The 16,200-nt window shown below is 43.3% G+C and overlaps 3 protein-coding genes across 3 annotated transcripts; 2 read left to right on the top strand and 1 right to left on the bottom strand.

Annotated features, from left to right (window-relative positions):
• Window positions 1–379: 379 nt before the first annotated feature.
• Vps25 (vacuolar protein sorting 25) lies at window positions 380–1,111 on the top strand. Its single transcript, XM_002049832.4, has 2 exons — window positions 380–512; window positions 567–1,111. Exons 1-2 carry the CDS (start codon window positions 463–465, stop codon window positions 1,039–1,041), a joined length of 525 nt encoding a protein of 174 aa, XP_002049868.1. The 5' UTR covers window positions 380–462; the 3' UTR covers window positions 1,042–1,111.
• A 202-nt stretch (window positions 1,112–1,313) lies between these two features.
• On the top strand, window positions 1,314–3,663 carry Gle1 (nucleoporin GLE1). The gene is made up of 2 exons (XM_002049833.4): window positions 1,314–1,460; window positions 1,520–3,663. The coding sequence occupies exons 1-2, from the start codon at window positions 1,458–1,460 to the stop codon at window positions 3,542–3,544; spliced, it is 2,028 nt and encodes a 675-aa protein (XP_002049869.1). The 5' UTR covers window positions 1,314–1,457; the 3' UTR covers window positions 3,545–3,663.
• Window positions 3,664–4,723: 1,060 nt separating this feature from the next.
• On the bottom strand, window positions 4,724–6,344 carry LOC6625654 (zinc finger CCCH domain-containing protein 15 homolog). Its single transcript, XM_002049835.4, has 3 exons — window positions 6,169–6,344; window positions 5,610–6,047; window positions 4,724–5,552 (listed from the first exon to the last, which is right to left on the bottom strand). The coding sequence occupies exons 1-3, from the start codon at window positions 6,235–6,237 to the stop codon at window positions 4,851–4,853; spliced, it is 1,209 nt and encodes a 402-aa protein (XP_002049871.1). The 5' UTR covers window positions 6,238–6,344; the 3' UTR covers window positions 4,724–4,850.
• Between the last annotated feature and the right edge of the window lie 9,856 nt (window positions 6,345–16,200).

Here is a 16,200-nt window from a genome sequence, read left to right as displayed (position 1 = left end):
TGTATAGTGTTGCGCCTCCTAGTACTTTAAATATATTGATCAAGAATATATATCTGATATGAGTATATATGTAAATGGATATTTATGATTATAATGCAAAGCAAATGCCGATATCTACAAACTTCTTTTTGTCTCTACATGTTTACTTTTGGATGGAAATGTAACAATTACAAGAAATAGCAAAGACGACATAAACTTAAACTGTGTGGAATAAAAATGTTAATGTACACAATTTTTCTAATTAAGACAAATAAAGAAGAAAATCGAATGCATTTCAATTTGAGCGCTTAATTCATGTGAATAAATTCTTGTTGCTGGCGAAGCGCGCTCTCGTTTTAAATGAGAATTTATCGGTTATCGATATACGACAGTCTGGCAGCAAGTAAACTGTTGCTATGTGGCAACCCCATTTGAACATATGTTTGTTTTTTGTCCGTGACATGACGTCAATTTAACAAAACAATGGCCGAGTTCCAATGGCCCTGGGAGTACACATTTCCACCTTTTTTCACGTAGGTAACTTTTATAGCAACAAATTGGTTCATTGACTTATGGCTCTCCCACAGCTTGCAGCCGCATGAAGAAACACGCCGGCAACAGCTCAAGGTCTGGACAGATCTCTTTCTCAAATACCTCAAACATAACAATAAGTTTACGCTTATTACAAACGATCAAAACTTGCCATTATTTTGCAATGAATCTATAAACCGTCGGCTATCGCCCGAGCTAATACTGCTCATTCTTGAGCAACTGCAGCAAAGTGGACATGCAGCACCGCTGGACAAACGACGCCAGGAGTGGCAGGTGTATTGGTACACGCTAGAGGAGTACGGAAACATGGTCTATGACTGGATTCAGGAGACCGGACAAACGAATAGCATATGCACGTTGTACGAGATAATCTCTGGTGAAAGTACCAACCAGTTGGAGTTCCATAATATGGATGAGAACGTATTGCTAGGCGCTTTGCGTCTACTCGAGGAGAAGGGAAAGTGTGAACTTATCGAAATGGATGGCAGCCATGGTGTAAAATTTTTTTAAATGTGTGCTTGTTTTTTCAATATGCAATGTTTTAAATATAGCACAACAATATTTGTTTTTCATTATTAAATCTGTGTATTATTGTTAAAAAGCGGATAACTTAAACCTAATTTATCGGGCAACAATTTACCGTACTTTTCCACAAGATACAATTATTCCCAGACGATTAATTTAAATCAAGTTTTTTATCGTACTATTATTACAATAAGTAACTTTTTGTTTTTGACAAAATAATATCCCACATTATATTTAATAAATAAACCAATATACAAGCTCAAAAATGGATTCACATTGTTCACCGTTGGTTCCGGAACCAGTTCCTATTGAACTACAGCCACCCATCTCTATGGGTTATTTAGTGTTTTTTTTGTATCGCCGGCGTCAGACCGCCAACTATATTTTATTAAGTTAGCAAAATGGTTAGTCCCTTGTGTAAATGTAAAGATCTTTAGCTACTTTAGCATGCAATTGATTTCAGAGCGTGGATGACTTGGTGCGGGACCATGCGCGTCTGATGAATGTGCATACGGTACTCCAGCACGCGGCAGTGGCTTCTCTGGCATGTACAGGACCGCGTACAATTGGCCCGGATAGGAAGCCGACGCGGCTGGAAATGAGGGCGGAAAAACCAACCGTTTTGCCAGTTGTCGAGCCGGCCAAAGACGGCACCTCTCAATGTTTAGTTAACAAAGTCAATAAACAGACGTCGCCGGCGGATATTGACTCGTGCATCATTCCCGATGTGAATGCGATAAACGCAAGTATCGTTAAGCGAGAGCTAGACCAGGAATGCAAGCGCAGTGTGCGCTTGCAGTTAAAGGAGATAAAAGAACGGCAACAAGGTGCGATAAGGGAACGCCTCGCTGTTCAGCAAAAGGCAGAACAGCAACAGGGGCTCACCAACAGTCGGGCCAAAAGGGAAGAGACTAATAAACTTTTGCAGCAGCAGGCCGAGCAGTTGGCCAGAGCAGAGTTGGAGGCGTATCAGCGAGAGCAACGTGCGCTGCTCACGCAAAACAACCAAAAACTGCATATGCTAACAATCGAGGGAGTTTCGCGTTGTCACAGACGCTTCTGCAGCAAGTACGAGTCGGTCACAAAGCTGCTGCTGGCACTGGACAAGGAGACCGTGCAGGCATGTGCCGCTCTGAACAGTGAGCTGCGCGAGCTGGGCCAACTGTTCGATCAGCTGGTTGAGAAAATCAAAAATGATAACAGCGAGCCGCCAGAGTTGAGCTGTGTGTTCACAGCGGAACAGTACTGCCAGCGCCTTGATAAGCTGGAAAACAATCTGCACAAGCAGCTGTCGGAGCAGGAGCAACAGCAGCTTACTAAAGCCAAAGAGCTGGCCGAGGAGAAGGAAAAGCAGCGCCAACTAGAAGCTGCGGAGCAACAAAGGCAGCAGCAGGAACAGAAGCAGCAGCAACTGCAGGCAGAGCTTAAAGCAACGGCGGATGCCGCTGCAGCCGCCTCGGCGGCTGCAAAGGCAGCACAAGAAGCTCCTGCCGCAGACGCGCCAATAGCGCCGAACGCATCAACGCCGCCCAGCAATATCTCGAACAGCTATGTGCATCCCACGCGTTTGGCGTTCTACAACGAGATTATTGCCTTTTACCAGGGCAAAGTGGATGCCGTCAAGCCACTCCAAACGGACGACACATGGAAAAAGTATCGTACCAACTGTCAGCGGACCATCAATTTGCCGCTGAACGCCATCACGGCCACCAGCGCCCAGCACCTGACCAACAACTTCGACAAGCTCTATAATTTCTTTGCGGGACAGCCAGTGAGAACCACAGACGGCAGCACCATTACGATAAATGATCATCCGTTGGCGCGCGACTATTGCATTCTGCTGATGGCGAAGAAGTTTGTTAGCCAAACGGACACGGCAATATCGAGCAATCCGCAAGCAGCCTTTCCGTTTGCCTCAGTGATTGTTACCTTTTGGAAGCTGCTACCCGACTTCGGCAGGATCTTCTTGGCCTACATGTACAAGGAGTCGCCATATCTCGTGCCGTATGTTATACCACAGCAGGCGGATCAAACACCGCAGCAATATTTAAAGACAATGGGCTATCGCTTGTCTGAGAACAATGAGCTGGAAAAACCGGACATGTTCCTGAAGCGTCAAACGGGGATTGCTCGCCTTTATGCGGCAGTTATTATAACACCCGGCCGCAAGGCCGATGGACCCGCTCATTGCTTTGGCCTGGACGAGGCTTGGCGTTGGCTTACCCATATCATGCATGTTAAGCCGCTTCCCGACATTTGCGCCACCATGATCATGGAGATGCTGCAGACACTGGGCTTCGAGCTGTGGCATGCCTACGGCGTGAACTTTTTAAAGCTCCTTGTCTACATACAGACGATCTATATGCCGCAGCTGTCAGCGTATGACGAGGGCGGACCCAAGACACGGCTAGAAATGCTTCTCTCTAAATTTTTGCGTGAACGCCAAATCCCGCAAGCTGTGGGTGTGCTGCCTCCTGGCTTTTGGTAACTGTACAGTAAATAGATTTACTTGAATTGAATTGCAACGTTAATTAATAGATATTTTTCTTAAGACGAGTGTATGCCCAACTTATTGTTTAATAAAGCTAAGCACAAAAGGCTGCTTAATTTTGTTTTTTTGGATGGGATAAACAGGCTAGCCTAGGGATTTTATGGATTAACTAAATAAGATTGCATCTGTTTAGCTCCTAAGGCTTGGAAGTGCCTAAAGAGCTGATCGGAGTACGAATTTAATGTCTCAAAATGATGCAGCCACAAAAATGAAATACAACTCATTTTCGGTTTGATTTATGGAGCATTGTTGAAAGGAAATAAGAATATACATATAAATAATTTACGAGTCTGAGAATGAAAAGGATATATATAGATATATATCTCTCCGTTAAAAGAAAATTAAAACCTATTTTATAACAATTAATTCCTATCTCAAAATTCAATTGTTTAAAAAATATATGACATGTCGCACGCCTTTTTTAATCAAAATTTTTGTTTTAGAAACTTATGAACTTATTTATTGTCAAAATTTATGTAGAATGGTTCCAGTTAAGTGTCCATCGATGCAAACCGGATGGAAATGCATAAAAAATAGTAGCAGGTGCAAAGTAAATACAGCACCTTGCAATGGCAAACCCTTTCTGATATTCGTGACACACTTCCGCAAGAATCAGAAGGTAAGGGATTACCATCTATCTGATTCACAATGTCTGAGGATCGCGGGTAAGGTGTGGAATCGTATGTCAGTCGCAGAAAAACAGCCCTATGTCAATGAATCGCGCAATTTTAACTATGTTTTTAAGTCGAGGAACAAAAAAGTCAATTGGGTTATAAAGAAACTGCGTCAGGTCGTGGCCGATGGACAACTGCATCTGCGCCGTCTTTGGGAGCTGGCCGCGAAAATGGCAGCTTGGAATAGGTGTGTCATGGACAAGATTCAAGCTCAAGAGGACGAGATGAAAGAGGACTGAGGCGATGATAAAATTAAATTATGTTTCTTTGTGTATAGTGCTTAAATGGATATGATCTCAGTTAAATAAAATAAATTATATGTTTCACACGGGCTGCTGGTAACATCTCTCTGGTTGGGCAATCTCTCAGGGACAACTTTGTAGATGCGACAGTTTTAGAGCTCACAACAATGCAGCAATGCGCAGTAACATGGCATAGGATATTTATGCAACATGTGATAGCCACAATTTTATTGATCAAAAGTTGCTAAAGGCAGAAATCATTATATGAACGTGTATGCAATTCAATATCAAACTATAACAAAGAGTTGCTCTCCTTGTTGATGCCGGCTAATCATCCTCATCATCGTCGTCAAGATCTAGGTCGTCTAGCTCGCCCGCCAAATCCAAATCCACAAATAGATCTTTGTTGATGGCGGGCGCACTGTCAGCGCAGGACACAGAGGGCGCCGCGTCCTCGGCTGCTGCAGTCTTGGCTGCTTCTGTTGCTTGATCGAGTAATCTTGTGCTGGATGCAATCGTGCCGGAACCATCCACCTCCTTAGCGGCCAGAGAGAGTGCTGCCAAGTCAAGTTCCTTAAATTCAACAATATTATCGTCGTCATCCTCTTCGCGCTTATAGATATCGAACGCGGCATCGCCTTCTTCAATTGGACCATCGTCGACCAGATCGGGATTGAAACTGAACATTTCGCGACCAGAAATACCGAACTGTTTGCCCTTGCTGTAGTCGCTCTTTTTGCGTTCCTCGTCGGCTGCCAGTTTTTCCTTTTTCTCCTGTATCTTGCGCTTCTTCCAGGCCAGGAAAGATTCTAAAGTAACTCGAGTCTGATTGGGCCCCAATGCAGCGCGTTCTTTCTCAATAAGATCGACCAGCGAGATCTCCGTCGGTTTATCTTCCTTTTTCTTGTCTCTCTTCAGCACATAGCCAGACGGAAGCGCATGACGATATATGCATTTTTCCCCATTGGGGCATTCCCAAAACCAGCCGTACTTTGATTTTTCCACAGCTTCCAGGAAGTATTTGCAAATCTGTAATTACGTTCGAGGTAAATAAATGTATGCTACGTGCATCCGAGTTATTCCTACAATATCCGTGGTTGGTCGTCGCTTTTCGCCTGAATGCTTCTTGTCGACCACCTCCTTGAGCTTGGCATCGTCCCAGTTGGTCATCGGATCGTCCTCGCCATCGCGCATATCCACATACATCGAGCGCTTCTCCACCTTATTTTCTAAAGACAAATCGTGAGAGAACTTGCACTTATCACCCTTCGTGCATGTGCCCTGTTTGAAGAATGCACACACCACGGATTTGGGATCGGTGCCCTTCTCCACCTTCTGGGTTTGCACTGGTTTAAAGATCATGGCCAACTCGCGCTGATCCGCCAATTTCTTTTCCTTGTCCTCCTTTTTCTTATCGCCATCCTGTCGCGGATGATGGCCACCGGCCTGCACCTGTTTCTGTACTTGCTGAATAAACTTCTGCTGTTTAGTGCCCTTTTTGTTCTTGAGGCCAAATGTTTTATCCTGTCAAAACACAAAGATGAGGTAAATTTGTTGACGTTGGGAGTTTTCGGCAAATTGTCGTGGTCTCTGCTTTGAGGTTATGTCCAACTTTGTAGTGGACAGACGTGTAATTATGGTTTACCTCTATGACCTTCTCCTTTTTCTTTTGCTCCGTCTTTTTGCTTGGACCAGGCGCCTTTTTTGGTGGCATCTTCGTGCAACAACAAATTTAATAAGCTGAAAATAAAATCCGAGAGCGGAGTTATTTCTTATAAATTATAGTTAAATAGGCTGACTCAGGAGCCACCTATAATCAGCAACGCCGTAAAATGAACGCTGCCACTTCTGGTGTATCGATATATCGATATCCAGGCACAGGGCGATCTAAGCGAAATTATAATTTTTAGTAGATCTGGCAGCACTCCTAACAAAAAGTAACTGAAATCGTATTTGACTGAAAGTTGTGACGTCTTTTTTTTTAACAAATACTTCCCTGCTATCAGTTAATAGGTAGTGCAACACACAAAGCAATTTCCCAACTGAGAATTTGTAATCAAACGATTCCAACTCTTTCACTCGCAAGGCTAACTGTTGCGGATTACACTACAAATTGATGTGTAAACACATACATATGTGTACATCTACAAGCCTGTTTGCTTGCGCACACATGTTTGCTTTTTATTTATTTATTATGCTTGTCTCTGTCCGCTTTTTATTATTTTGAAATTTGTGTATGCCCACTTCAGCGCACATGTTCAAGTTGTACATATTTCAATTATCTTCTCAGCATATCTCTACCCTTCATAGCCAATGCTGAATTTGTTTTCAAAGGTCTTTTCACTACACTCACAACACACTCGCAGGCACACTCACACTCGCATTGATACTCGCACTCATACACGCACATGTGCCAGCTCTTCGTGGGTGGCCTTTTATTCGTTGTTTCGTCTTGGGTGGTCTATCTCTTGCCAGTGTGTGTCTCTCTGTCTCGCTCACTCTCTCTCTCTCGCTGTCTACGTTTGCCTCTGCCAGTGTGTGTCTGTGCCCCCATTGATCATTTTCTTGTTTGATAGTGCGTGACGTTTTCGTAATGCTATTTCGCTCACACTAATTTATGCTGCGGCCGCTGCTGCTTCGACTGCTGCCGCATTTGGGTGCCCATTTTGATCCTTCAACGTTTTTTATTCGAGCATAAAATTAGCAATTATTTGTTTGTTGTTGTTTTTTATATTGGCTTTTTAAGTGTGCGCCGGCTTCTGGGCGCCCGGCACGCTGTGTGTGGCCTAAAATAACGAGTTTAGCTTTTATTTGAAAAAACATTCTTTATTTGCCATTTGGATTAAGTTTTCTTCTAGGAAGAATTGTGTGCAAAAATCGTTAAACATGTTTTTATGATGCGTTTTATGGCTTTCAGCATTTGTTGTTGTTTTTTAAATGAAGCATAGCAAAAGGGTTCCAGCGAAATAAAACTGAATCATGGGAACAAAGCTAATTTGGGCTCGGGCCACACATAGGCAAACTTTACTGTAGCATCAACAAATTAAAATATGCCCGCCAGCATGTATTAAAATTATGACAAGCAAATGTTGTTGCCAACACAAGAAAACCGTTTCACATGCAATGTTGCCAACAATTATTTGTGTTGTTGACAGCAAGACAGATAGCAACAGCAGCAGCAACAGCAACAGCAACAGCAACAGCAACAATTTGCATCAAATCGGAGACAACAACAAATATATTGTTGTTGCTGTTGTTGTCGGTTTGGTTGCTGCCGCTGTATAATTTACAGCGTGAAAGATCAAAAACAAGGCGCAACAAAGATGAGCTGCCACAACAGCAACAGCAGCAGCAGCAGCAACAGCAGCAACAGCAACAGCAACATGTTGCCAGTGTACTGCTGCTCCTGACAAGGCAGTCCCGGCCGGCAGCCAACAGTTAGCAGCTTGGGATCTGGGCATCTTGGTGGTCCCCGCTTCCAATAACCGCTGTCTGTTTGAAGCTATCTCCGACTGCAGTTGCTGTCAATCTATGGCAAAGGCAAATCTTGCTACTGTTTGTTATTGTTGCTGCAAAGGGAGAGAGCAAGAGAGAGAGACATGCAGTTTATAATTGCATATAGCGCCAGTTGCAGTTCCGGTCCGTTGAGTTTTTTCCCTGCCCTGGTTGTCGGCTCCTTCTTCTTCTTGTTGTTGTTGTTGTTGTTGTTGCTGTTGCACGCGCTTTCTTTTTTGCGGCGCCGCCGCCACAGACAAGAGCTCTGTTTGTGTGTGTGTGGGATTGGTGAATGGCATGTTGCCACCCAAGTTGCCAACTGTGTCTTGGTTGGCTGGCCAGACTTAATAGCCGCTTTCATTGGCCAAAGCTTGAACATTCAATCAGAGGACCACACACAGAGTTGCCGTCGCAGTCGCAGTCGCAGTCGCAGTCGACGTTCATGTAGTTTATGCAACATGCTGGACCCACCGCTGCCGAAGCGCCAAACGGTAGCCATTCTTAATTACAACAACAACAACAACAACAACAACAAGCAAAAAGCCCACAGCGTTGGGGCCATTAAGATAAATCGGAAACGGATATCGCTAATGAAAAATTTCCATATTTATGTGGCGATAAAAGCAGCACAGCAACAACAGCAACAACAACAACAGCAACAACAACAACAACAACAATTTCAATAGAACAACGAAACAACATTTCGTGTTGGCAGCGCAGTCGCAGTCCGCAGTCCTCAGTCCGCAGTCGGCAGCCCACCAACAGCGGCCACTTGGGAGGCCAAATTGAGTGTTTTGTTGTTGTTGTTGTTGTTGGTGTTGTTATTTATTCATTTGTTTATTTCATTTACACATATAATTGTTCTGATTGTTTGTGTGATGCAATTAATTTCATCGAATATTTGTTGTTGGAATTTCAATATGTCTTTGTACCCTGTACACACTGAGAAAGCTCAAGCGGGTAAACTGATGTTGAGATCACTTTTGCAACAGACAGAGCAATGTGATTGAATTATCATAAATTAATAAAAATAATATTTAAAATATATAATAAATTATAAAAAAGCTATTGATACTAATTATTGAAAGTTGCCTTTGTTGGACCTGAAGTTAATTTCAAAAACTTCTTGATTATAAAATACTGTCAAATTCAGAATTTGGATCAATGTAAAATGTTGCCCTTATAGACATTTTTACACGGAGTTAGATGAAATACAAATTCAAGCAGGCAGCACATCAGCATATTGTAGTAGACCGAATCGGAGAACTATATCATATGGCCCATTATAATCTAATGTATTATCTGCAATCTATTTAGGGTAGGGTATCTCAGCTTCGGCACCTCATAGATAAGTGTTCCTTTGGCTAACCATTCCAAAAGCAAGTCAATTATTGACACAACTTAAATGAGCAATAAAATATAAAAATGAAAATAAAAATTGATCGTTTCGTTCGGACCATAGAAAATGTAGCTAGGTCTCGAATATTTTCAAAATATATATTTTCTTAATGGGGCTGACTTTGGATATTGGGGCCCACCAACGAAGCCCGATGGGGCCTCCATCAGCGACGCCATAATAAATGATTGATCGAACTAACTATGTGTGCGTGTGTGTGTGTGTGTGTGTTTCTCTCTGTGTGTGTGATTGGCTGTGTGTGAGTTTGGGGATTGCTTTGCGGCGTTGGCGGTGCCGTTTGATTGATGCGCTTTTGGTGCTGCGTCTGGGACGGCGGGCTCGGATTTATGCTTTTTCACGCACTTGGCTGATGTAGCTAGTTGCTGTTGTTGTTGTTGTTGCTTTTGGCATCTTTATGCTTCAACACAACTGTCAAAAGATTTGCCCACAGCAACAGCCACAGCAACAGCAAGAGCAAGAGGAAGAACAGGAACAACAACAACAACAGGAACAACATCGGAGTCGCTGTTTGCAGCATGCTGTGATTTTTATCGCCGTCACACACGATCTGTGTGGTCCCATCCCATCCCATCCCATCCCATCCCATCCCATCTCAACCCAATCCATGTCCATGTCCAGTTCCAGCATAGCCCGCCACTTCAAGTTTCAAGCCAAGTCAAAGTCGAGTTGTCATTTATGTTTGTGTGTTTGCGAATGTGTCTGCGGATTGGGTTTGGGATTGGGCCTCGCTGTCACATACTGTTCCAATACTCAATGACCATAATTAATTGGTCTTTCGACTTTATGTGAGCATTTGGGCAGCGAATATCCAAAGCCTGTAAACGGCAAATCCACTTTGAATACGAGAAAATTGCCAAGCGATTTTCACGTAGAACTCACTCAACAATCTAACTCTGAGCTAGGTAAATATTCTACAGGCGAAATATACCTTCAACTCAACAATTTTAATGTCATGGTGTAAATTAATAGATAACCAAAAAACTTAAGACATCATTTTGATCTGTTACTAAAATATAGCTTACCAGAGCTAAGATGGGCATCTCTTGGTGGTTGTAGGGTATATTGCAATCCCATTGACCTTGTCATAAATTTCAGTGGCTCAACAAACGCCAAAACACAAATAGCTCTCTAACTATATGCATATATATAGCTACATATATACACAAAGATGCAAATGGTCAGTTTGTTAATAGCGAACAGCGTCAACAGCTATAAAAGATCAAAACGCCAACAAGGTCACGACAGTTGGCCGGAATAAAAGTGTCGGAAGGCCGAGCCGAGATGACCGTAAATACATGACATTTTCCATGAATTCATTGCACATGGAATACGAGCACATGCTGAGGTCAAACGCACAGAGACAGCCAGCGAGCGAGCGAGAGAGGGAGCTGGGGTATGAGACAGAGAGGAAAGTAAACAAACAACACGTGCTATTTATAGGGAAAATGGTCAGTCAACTAATGATATATGAGCCAGTGGTCAGTTTACACGGCTCGTTGCCATTTGCATGCTAAACAAACATTGAGAAGTTACCATGACGTTGTTGCGGGTAAATAAAAACCATATGGGGCTATCCTGTTTGGAAAATTGTAGGTGTGCAAATAGAAGGGTACGGAATTCGTGTTTGGGCAGTCAAAACTGAGAGTTAAGCAATCAATAATATCTGTGATAGGAGAACCTGTATGAGAGAGAGAGAGAGAGAGAAAGCCAAACCTTAAGCCAAACCAAATTGCAGCCACCGAACAACTTTTGGTTCAAATATCGTATTGAATTGTTTCAACAAAATGTTGTTGATTTGTGTGGAAAACCCAGCAATAAGCCTGAGCAGCAACTATGCATCTAGCGCATCTAAATTTCTATCAGAATTAATATCACATACTCCGAGTTGCATATCTTGCATGGCCTGCTCCTCCCAGCTGGGCGACAATGCATTAGCTTTAAGATTTGATTAACTTCATGCTCAATTCACATTATTGAAGATTGCTCAATCATATGGCACAGTTGCGATCGCCGCGGCTGGGAACGGCTGGAGTCTACGGCTCGGTTTCGGGTTCGCATCGGAGCTGGCTGCTAAATTGCCTGGCAATGGCTGGCGCAGACCACCATGATCATTATTTCAAATTTAACGCAGTGAGCCGAACGCCACACGGTGGCAGTTTGACCGGCTGACAGTTGCGCCAGGGTGGAGGTGGGGCCGTGCCAAGGGAGGAGCAGACAACGCCGCACGCGGTCCGCGGCTTAAGATCAAAGCAAGCGCCAAAATGAAAATTATTACAAAGTGATGTAGCATGACTAAATACAATTTTATGTAGGCATTTTTTGTTAGTTATATTTCTACACTCCATCAGACTCGGCGAGCATGTGGCAAAGGGGGCAGCCGGAGACGTGCAACGAGTTGGATGCGGATGCAGAACGGCGTACAGGAGCCATAAAATGGAATTACACGCATTTACACAGCCGCAGAACAATGATCTCTTCGTGTGTCTGTGTGTGTGAGCGTATGTGCGTGTGCGTCGGTGATAATGTCTAAATTTGGCCCAAATGGAGTTACCTGCAAAAGTCATTTCGTTCACGATCGAAGGTGGCCTACCGGCTAAGTGCCCCGGCCCATTATTACTTAAGTGTCATACATGAGTCATCTCTTCCAGTCGCCTCCTCCTCCTCCTCCTTCAGTTCCAGACAAGCATCGATAATTGTCGCGCTGGGAACGAGACAACTTAACTCTGGCTAACAGCGACATCTTTTATGCGGGTGGTTAGCCGTAACCGATGCGATTGCCGTAATCGTATTCGATGGATGTTTTAATATGTCTTGTTTCCTGTTCTGCTCACATTGGATTTGCCTTCGGCGTTGGCGTGGGAATGCCAAGTTCGTTGGTTGATCACAGGCAGAAATATTTTAATTCTGATTTCATTGCCAAAAGAGAGTCTTGCCAGTTGGAATAAAGATGCAGACATGCCCTGTATCTGGACAGTTCTCGGGGCTACGAAACATCAATGTCTGTGTCTAATAAGTGCCTCAAGATGATCTTTGTAAAATGGTTAGGTTTCAGACCTAAATGCCTGTAAAATGAGATTCACTAAAGCCGCTTACACTGGCCTCGGCTGTGTGGAAGAGCCTGTCGCAGTCGCAGCTGGACCGTAGCCAAAGTTCGTGTACCGCAAGCGATTCAATACGGAGCTACTGATTTACACAAGCACACAAACACACAAACAAGGAGGAACGGAGCAGGGAGCAGCAACCGGGAGCCAACTCCAGGTTGAGGCCCGACTCGAAGCTGCAGTCAACGACAGCGACATGATTGCACGTATAGTGGAACAAATTCATTGCATACGCGGCATCCCGGCCAGCACCTTGCCAATCAGCAAGCAAAACAACGTAGAAGGTTCGGCTTAAACAGACTCACATATGACCTGCCGGGCATAAGATTTGCGCGTGTGTCATCTCACCGATGTTCAAGCAGTCTGAGCGTGGTTTGAAATCCCCTATAACAAAAGAAATTCTTCCAATATTCGTCAGTTAGAATTCCATCTCAATTATCTGTGCCCACATCTAAAAGATCTCCAACTTCTCATCAGTTCGCATATGCCATGTTTAGGGTATTGCTGCTCGACAGAAGGCGACTCGAAAAGGAATTAAGTTGAAATGTTGATGGGTGTGGGGTAAATCGCTCTGGGGCTGTGCGGCTGCCACTGTTCTACGCTTAATGCGATGCACTGCTCCCCCCAACCAAGGCAGAGGCAACCAGTTGAGATTGCGGCTCATCTTCCGCCCTTCCCCTCTCTGTGCTCTTCCGCTGGTCTGGCTCTGGTCGAGTCTTGGATCTACTTCTTTGTTGTTGCGATGAAATCAATAAATGTAAGCAACGATCGCACAGTTTTTGGGGCCATTCAAGCTTCGAGCATATGTTACGAACTCACACACACACACACTCGCACACAACCCTATGGATATATGCACATAAACAATATCTATACGATCTGCAGCAATCCGGATGCTTGCATGTGTGTCACCTGGCCCAGGTTGTGCAGCTTCTATCTATTCGTACATAATATGTAGGTAGATTAATTTTTTTAAAAATTCACGGTGGTCGCACATCGTACCCAGGTCCAATCCCTGTGCCAGTTCCAGTTCGGGTGCCTTGTCCGCCTCTTGCCTGTTTGGTGGCCCCAAAAAGTTTTCGCTTTCAAATTGCCGGATCGCCTTTTTGTACATTGGGTGTGCCCGTGCTCCTCGCTTGGTTTTTTCTTTTAGCCAACCCCATCTGCCCCTCTTCATAACTCTTGCTCTTTATTTCTCGCTCTTTTTTTTTGTTGTTGGCTTTTTGCTCAAAAGTTTAAGTGGCCGTAATGTGTAAAGTGGGATTAAAATTCATCGTCGGCTACCGTTCGAGCCTTCGACCTGAAACTGGGGCCGTCACCTAAAAAAAAAGGCTCTTAAAGTTGTTGTTGTTGTTGTTGTTGTTGTTGATTAATTAAGCGCATAATCATATTTACAGAAGCTCGAGGCACACTTTGATATATTTCATGAATCAGCACAAATTGCTGACGTTGCTTTCTGCTCAAGTAATTCATCGCTTTGCGCACTTTCGGAAGTAATTACGCGGTTACCGATTTCAGCTCTTTGCTTATTTAGTTCTGGAAAACCCTATAGAAAAGTTTGGATTTTGTTAACAATATAGTGCACATTTCGAGTTCATTTGTTAAGCTCGTTCATGTAGGAATAGAGTATTTTGGGCTTCTGAAATTTCCCACTCTCAAAGTAATATATTTATGTGGATATGCTCACTGGATCTGTCTTTAATCGTATTACTGATAGTAATTTAATTATGGTAAGAGTATTAACAAATCAGTTGAATGAAATTCAAAGTCATTCTCAAAAATCTATATAAAATTTAACTTTGGAATTCGCATTAAAACCGATTTAAATTTTAGACGTGCGGAAAATGGGTGAAAAGCTAGTAAAGTTATTTCTAGACTCCAGTTTGGATTTCTTCTAAATACATATATATAGAATATGTCTCGCTTAGTCTGGACGGGGAGGGGTGGAGAAAGAGAGCGAGATAGTGAGAGAAGCTGAGGGGGAAAAATCAAAGAATATCTGGCAACTGGCAAGAGGGAACATTGAAATGCGTAGGAAAGATTGTTGGGGCTCCATCTGCATAATCGCCAGCATCTATGGCCACGAAATGTTCGCTGGCAATCAACAGTCAACTGTTGGCCCTTGGATGAGGTGAAACAACCATTAAGGCCAACAAATTAATTCGTAGAAAAAGGTGTGAGAAAATTGACTTGTCTTCCGTTGCCGCCAGCAACACGAACGAACAGCGGGCCAAAATAATCAATTAGTTTCGCAGAATTGTTTTGGAAAACACAGATCGCGTTTACGAAATTACGGAAACTGGCAACTGTTGTAAAAAAAGAGAAGAGAAAAGACTTAGCTGGAGCAGGGGGAGAAGCAGCAGCAGTTGAATGATGTCTTCTGTCAGCATCTGCGACAACAGGTAGCGGTAGCTCTATATGCCAGATTAACGCTCGAAGCGATTTCTGGCTTTGATCTTGGCCGCACGGCCCTGTTCCCGGCCAGGGAAATTGACTTTTGCACTCGGCTAGGGTGCACACACACGAGGCTAACAAAATGGCATTAATGTAGGCTAGGGTCAGAGAGTGTAATTATGACAAAGTCGGTGCAGAAAGTGTGAGTCCCACATGTAAGAGCATCAACAACAACAGCCCCTTTGATCTCTTTCATTTCCCATTTCCCAGCCCTATAAGGCTCAATTCGAGTCCTTTGCCTGGCTGCCGCCAACATGTCCAACACCTGAGCACAACAACTCGGCATTTATAATCTGCAGACAGTTGTGTAATTCTGGGACGGATCAGTTCGGCTCAGTTCGGTTCGGTTCGGTTCGGGTAGTTCTGTTATGCACAGCTGGAATTCAATTTGGTGTACAACAATAAAATGTCTTATTTAGGTTCGGTTATTAATGATGAGTTATGAGTTCAGACCTCCTTCGGAGTCATCATCATCATCATCATCATCAGCATCATCATCATCATGGTGAACATCAAAGGGCAGCAACATTGTGGCCACTCGATGCCTTCCTGGAAGGTACAACGGAATTGTCTTCAATTTATGACCGCTTTATTTTTTTTTAAATATTTTTATACCCTGAACCCATTAAAAATGGGTGTAAGGGTATATTGTATTTGTGCAAAATCCAAATGTATGTTTGGCAGGCAGAAGAAAGCATCTCCGACCCCATAAAGTATATATATTCTTGATCAGAACTTGATATGAACGCAAGGATCTCAGAACATATAAGAGCTATAGACTTGAAATTTTAGATGTAGGTGCTCCTAGTACCTGCGCAGATCGAGTTTGTTACCGATAATCGATAACTTACTCCGTTTCCAAGCAATCGATAAAAATCTATATCGATATCCTGTTTTTGGGCAATTTTGGTAAATAATAAGAGCAAGAGTCACGAAACATGATAAGTTGGCTCTTAAATATTATATATTTTTCAAGTATCTTTTATTTTATACCTATCGCCACCTCTCCTCTCTCCACGCGGAGATATGATGTTCCTCGACATGTCGAGGTCGGTGCGAAAATCGAAACTTTTTCGATGATTTTTTTTTAATATCTCGGGTAAATAATGTCTGATTTTAAAATGTTATACCTTTTTGAATGCGTACGGATCCCTACCATCAATTGGCATTCAAACAAATTAAACATCGATGGGTTGAAAAATGTTGTTGA

This window comes from Drosophila virilis, chromosome 5, assembly GCF_030788295.1.
Source record: "Drosophila virilis strain 15010-1051.87 chromosome 5, Dvir_AGI_RSII-ME, whole genome shotgun sequence".
NCBI lineage: Eukaryota > Metazoa > Arthropoda > Insecta > Diptera > Drosophilidae > Drosophila > Drosophila virilis.
This window is presented reverse-complemented; position numbering and strand designations above follow the sequence as displayed.

Bases quoted from the DNA above. Each gene is read 5' to 3' on its own strand.
- Vps25 (XM_002049832.4), top strand. From the start codon at position 463: ATGGCCGAGTTCCAATGGCCCTGGGAGTACACATTTCCACCTTTTTTC. The intron at 513-566 runs GTAGGTAACTTT...GCTCTCCCACAG, and splicing joins ACATTTCCACCTTTTTTCAC to CTTGCAGCCGCATGAAGAAA.
- LOC6625654 (XM_002049835.4), bottom strand. From the start codon at position 6,237: ATGCCACCAAAAAAGGCGCCTGGTCCAAGCAAAAAGACGGAGCAAAAG. The intron at 6,048-6,168 runs GTAAACCATAAT...GTGTTTTGACAG, and splicing joins AAAAGGAGAAGGTCATAGAG to GATAAAACATTTGGCCTCAA. The intron at 5,553-5,609 runs GTAGGAATAACT...ACGTAATTACAG, and splicing joins GACGACCAACCACGGATATT to ATTTGCAAATACTTCCTGGA.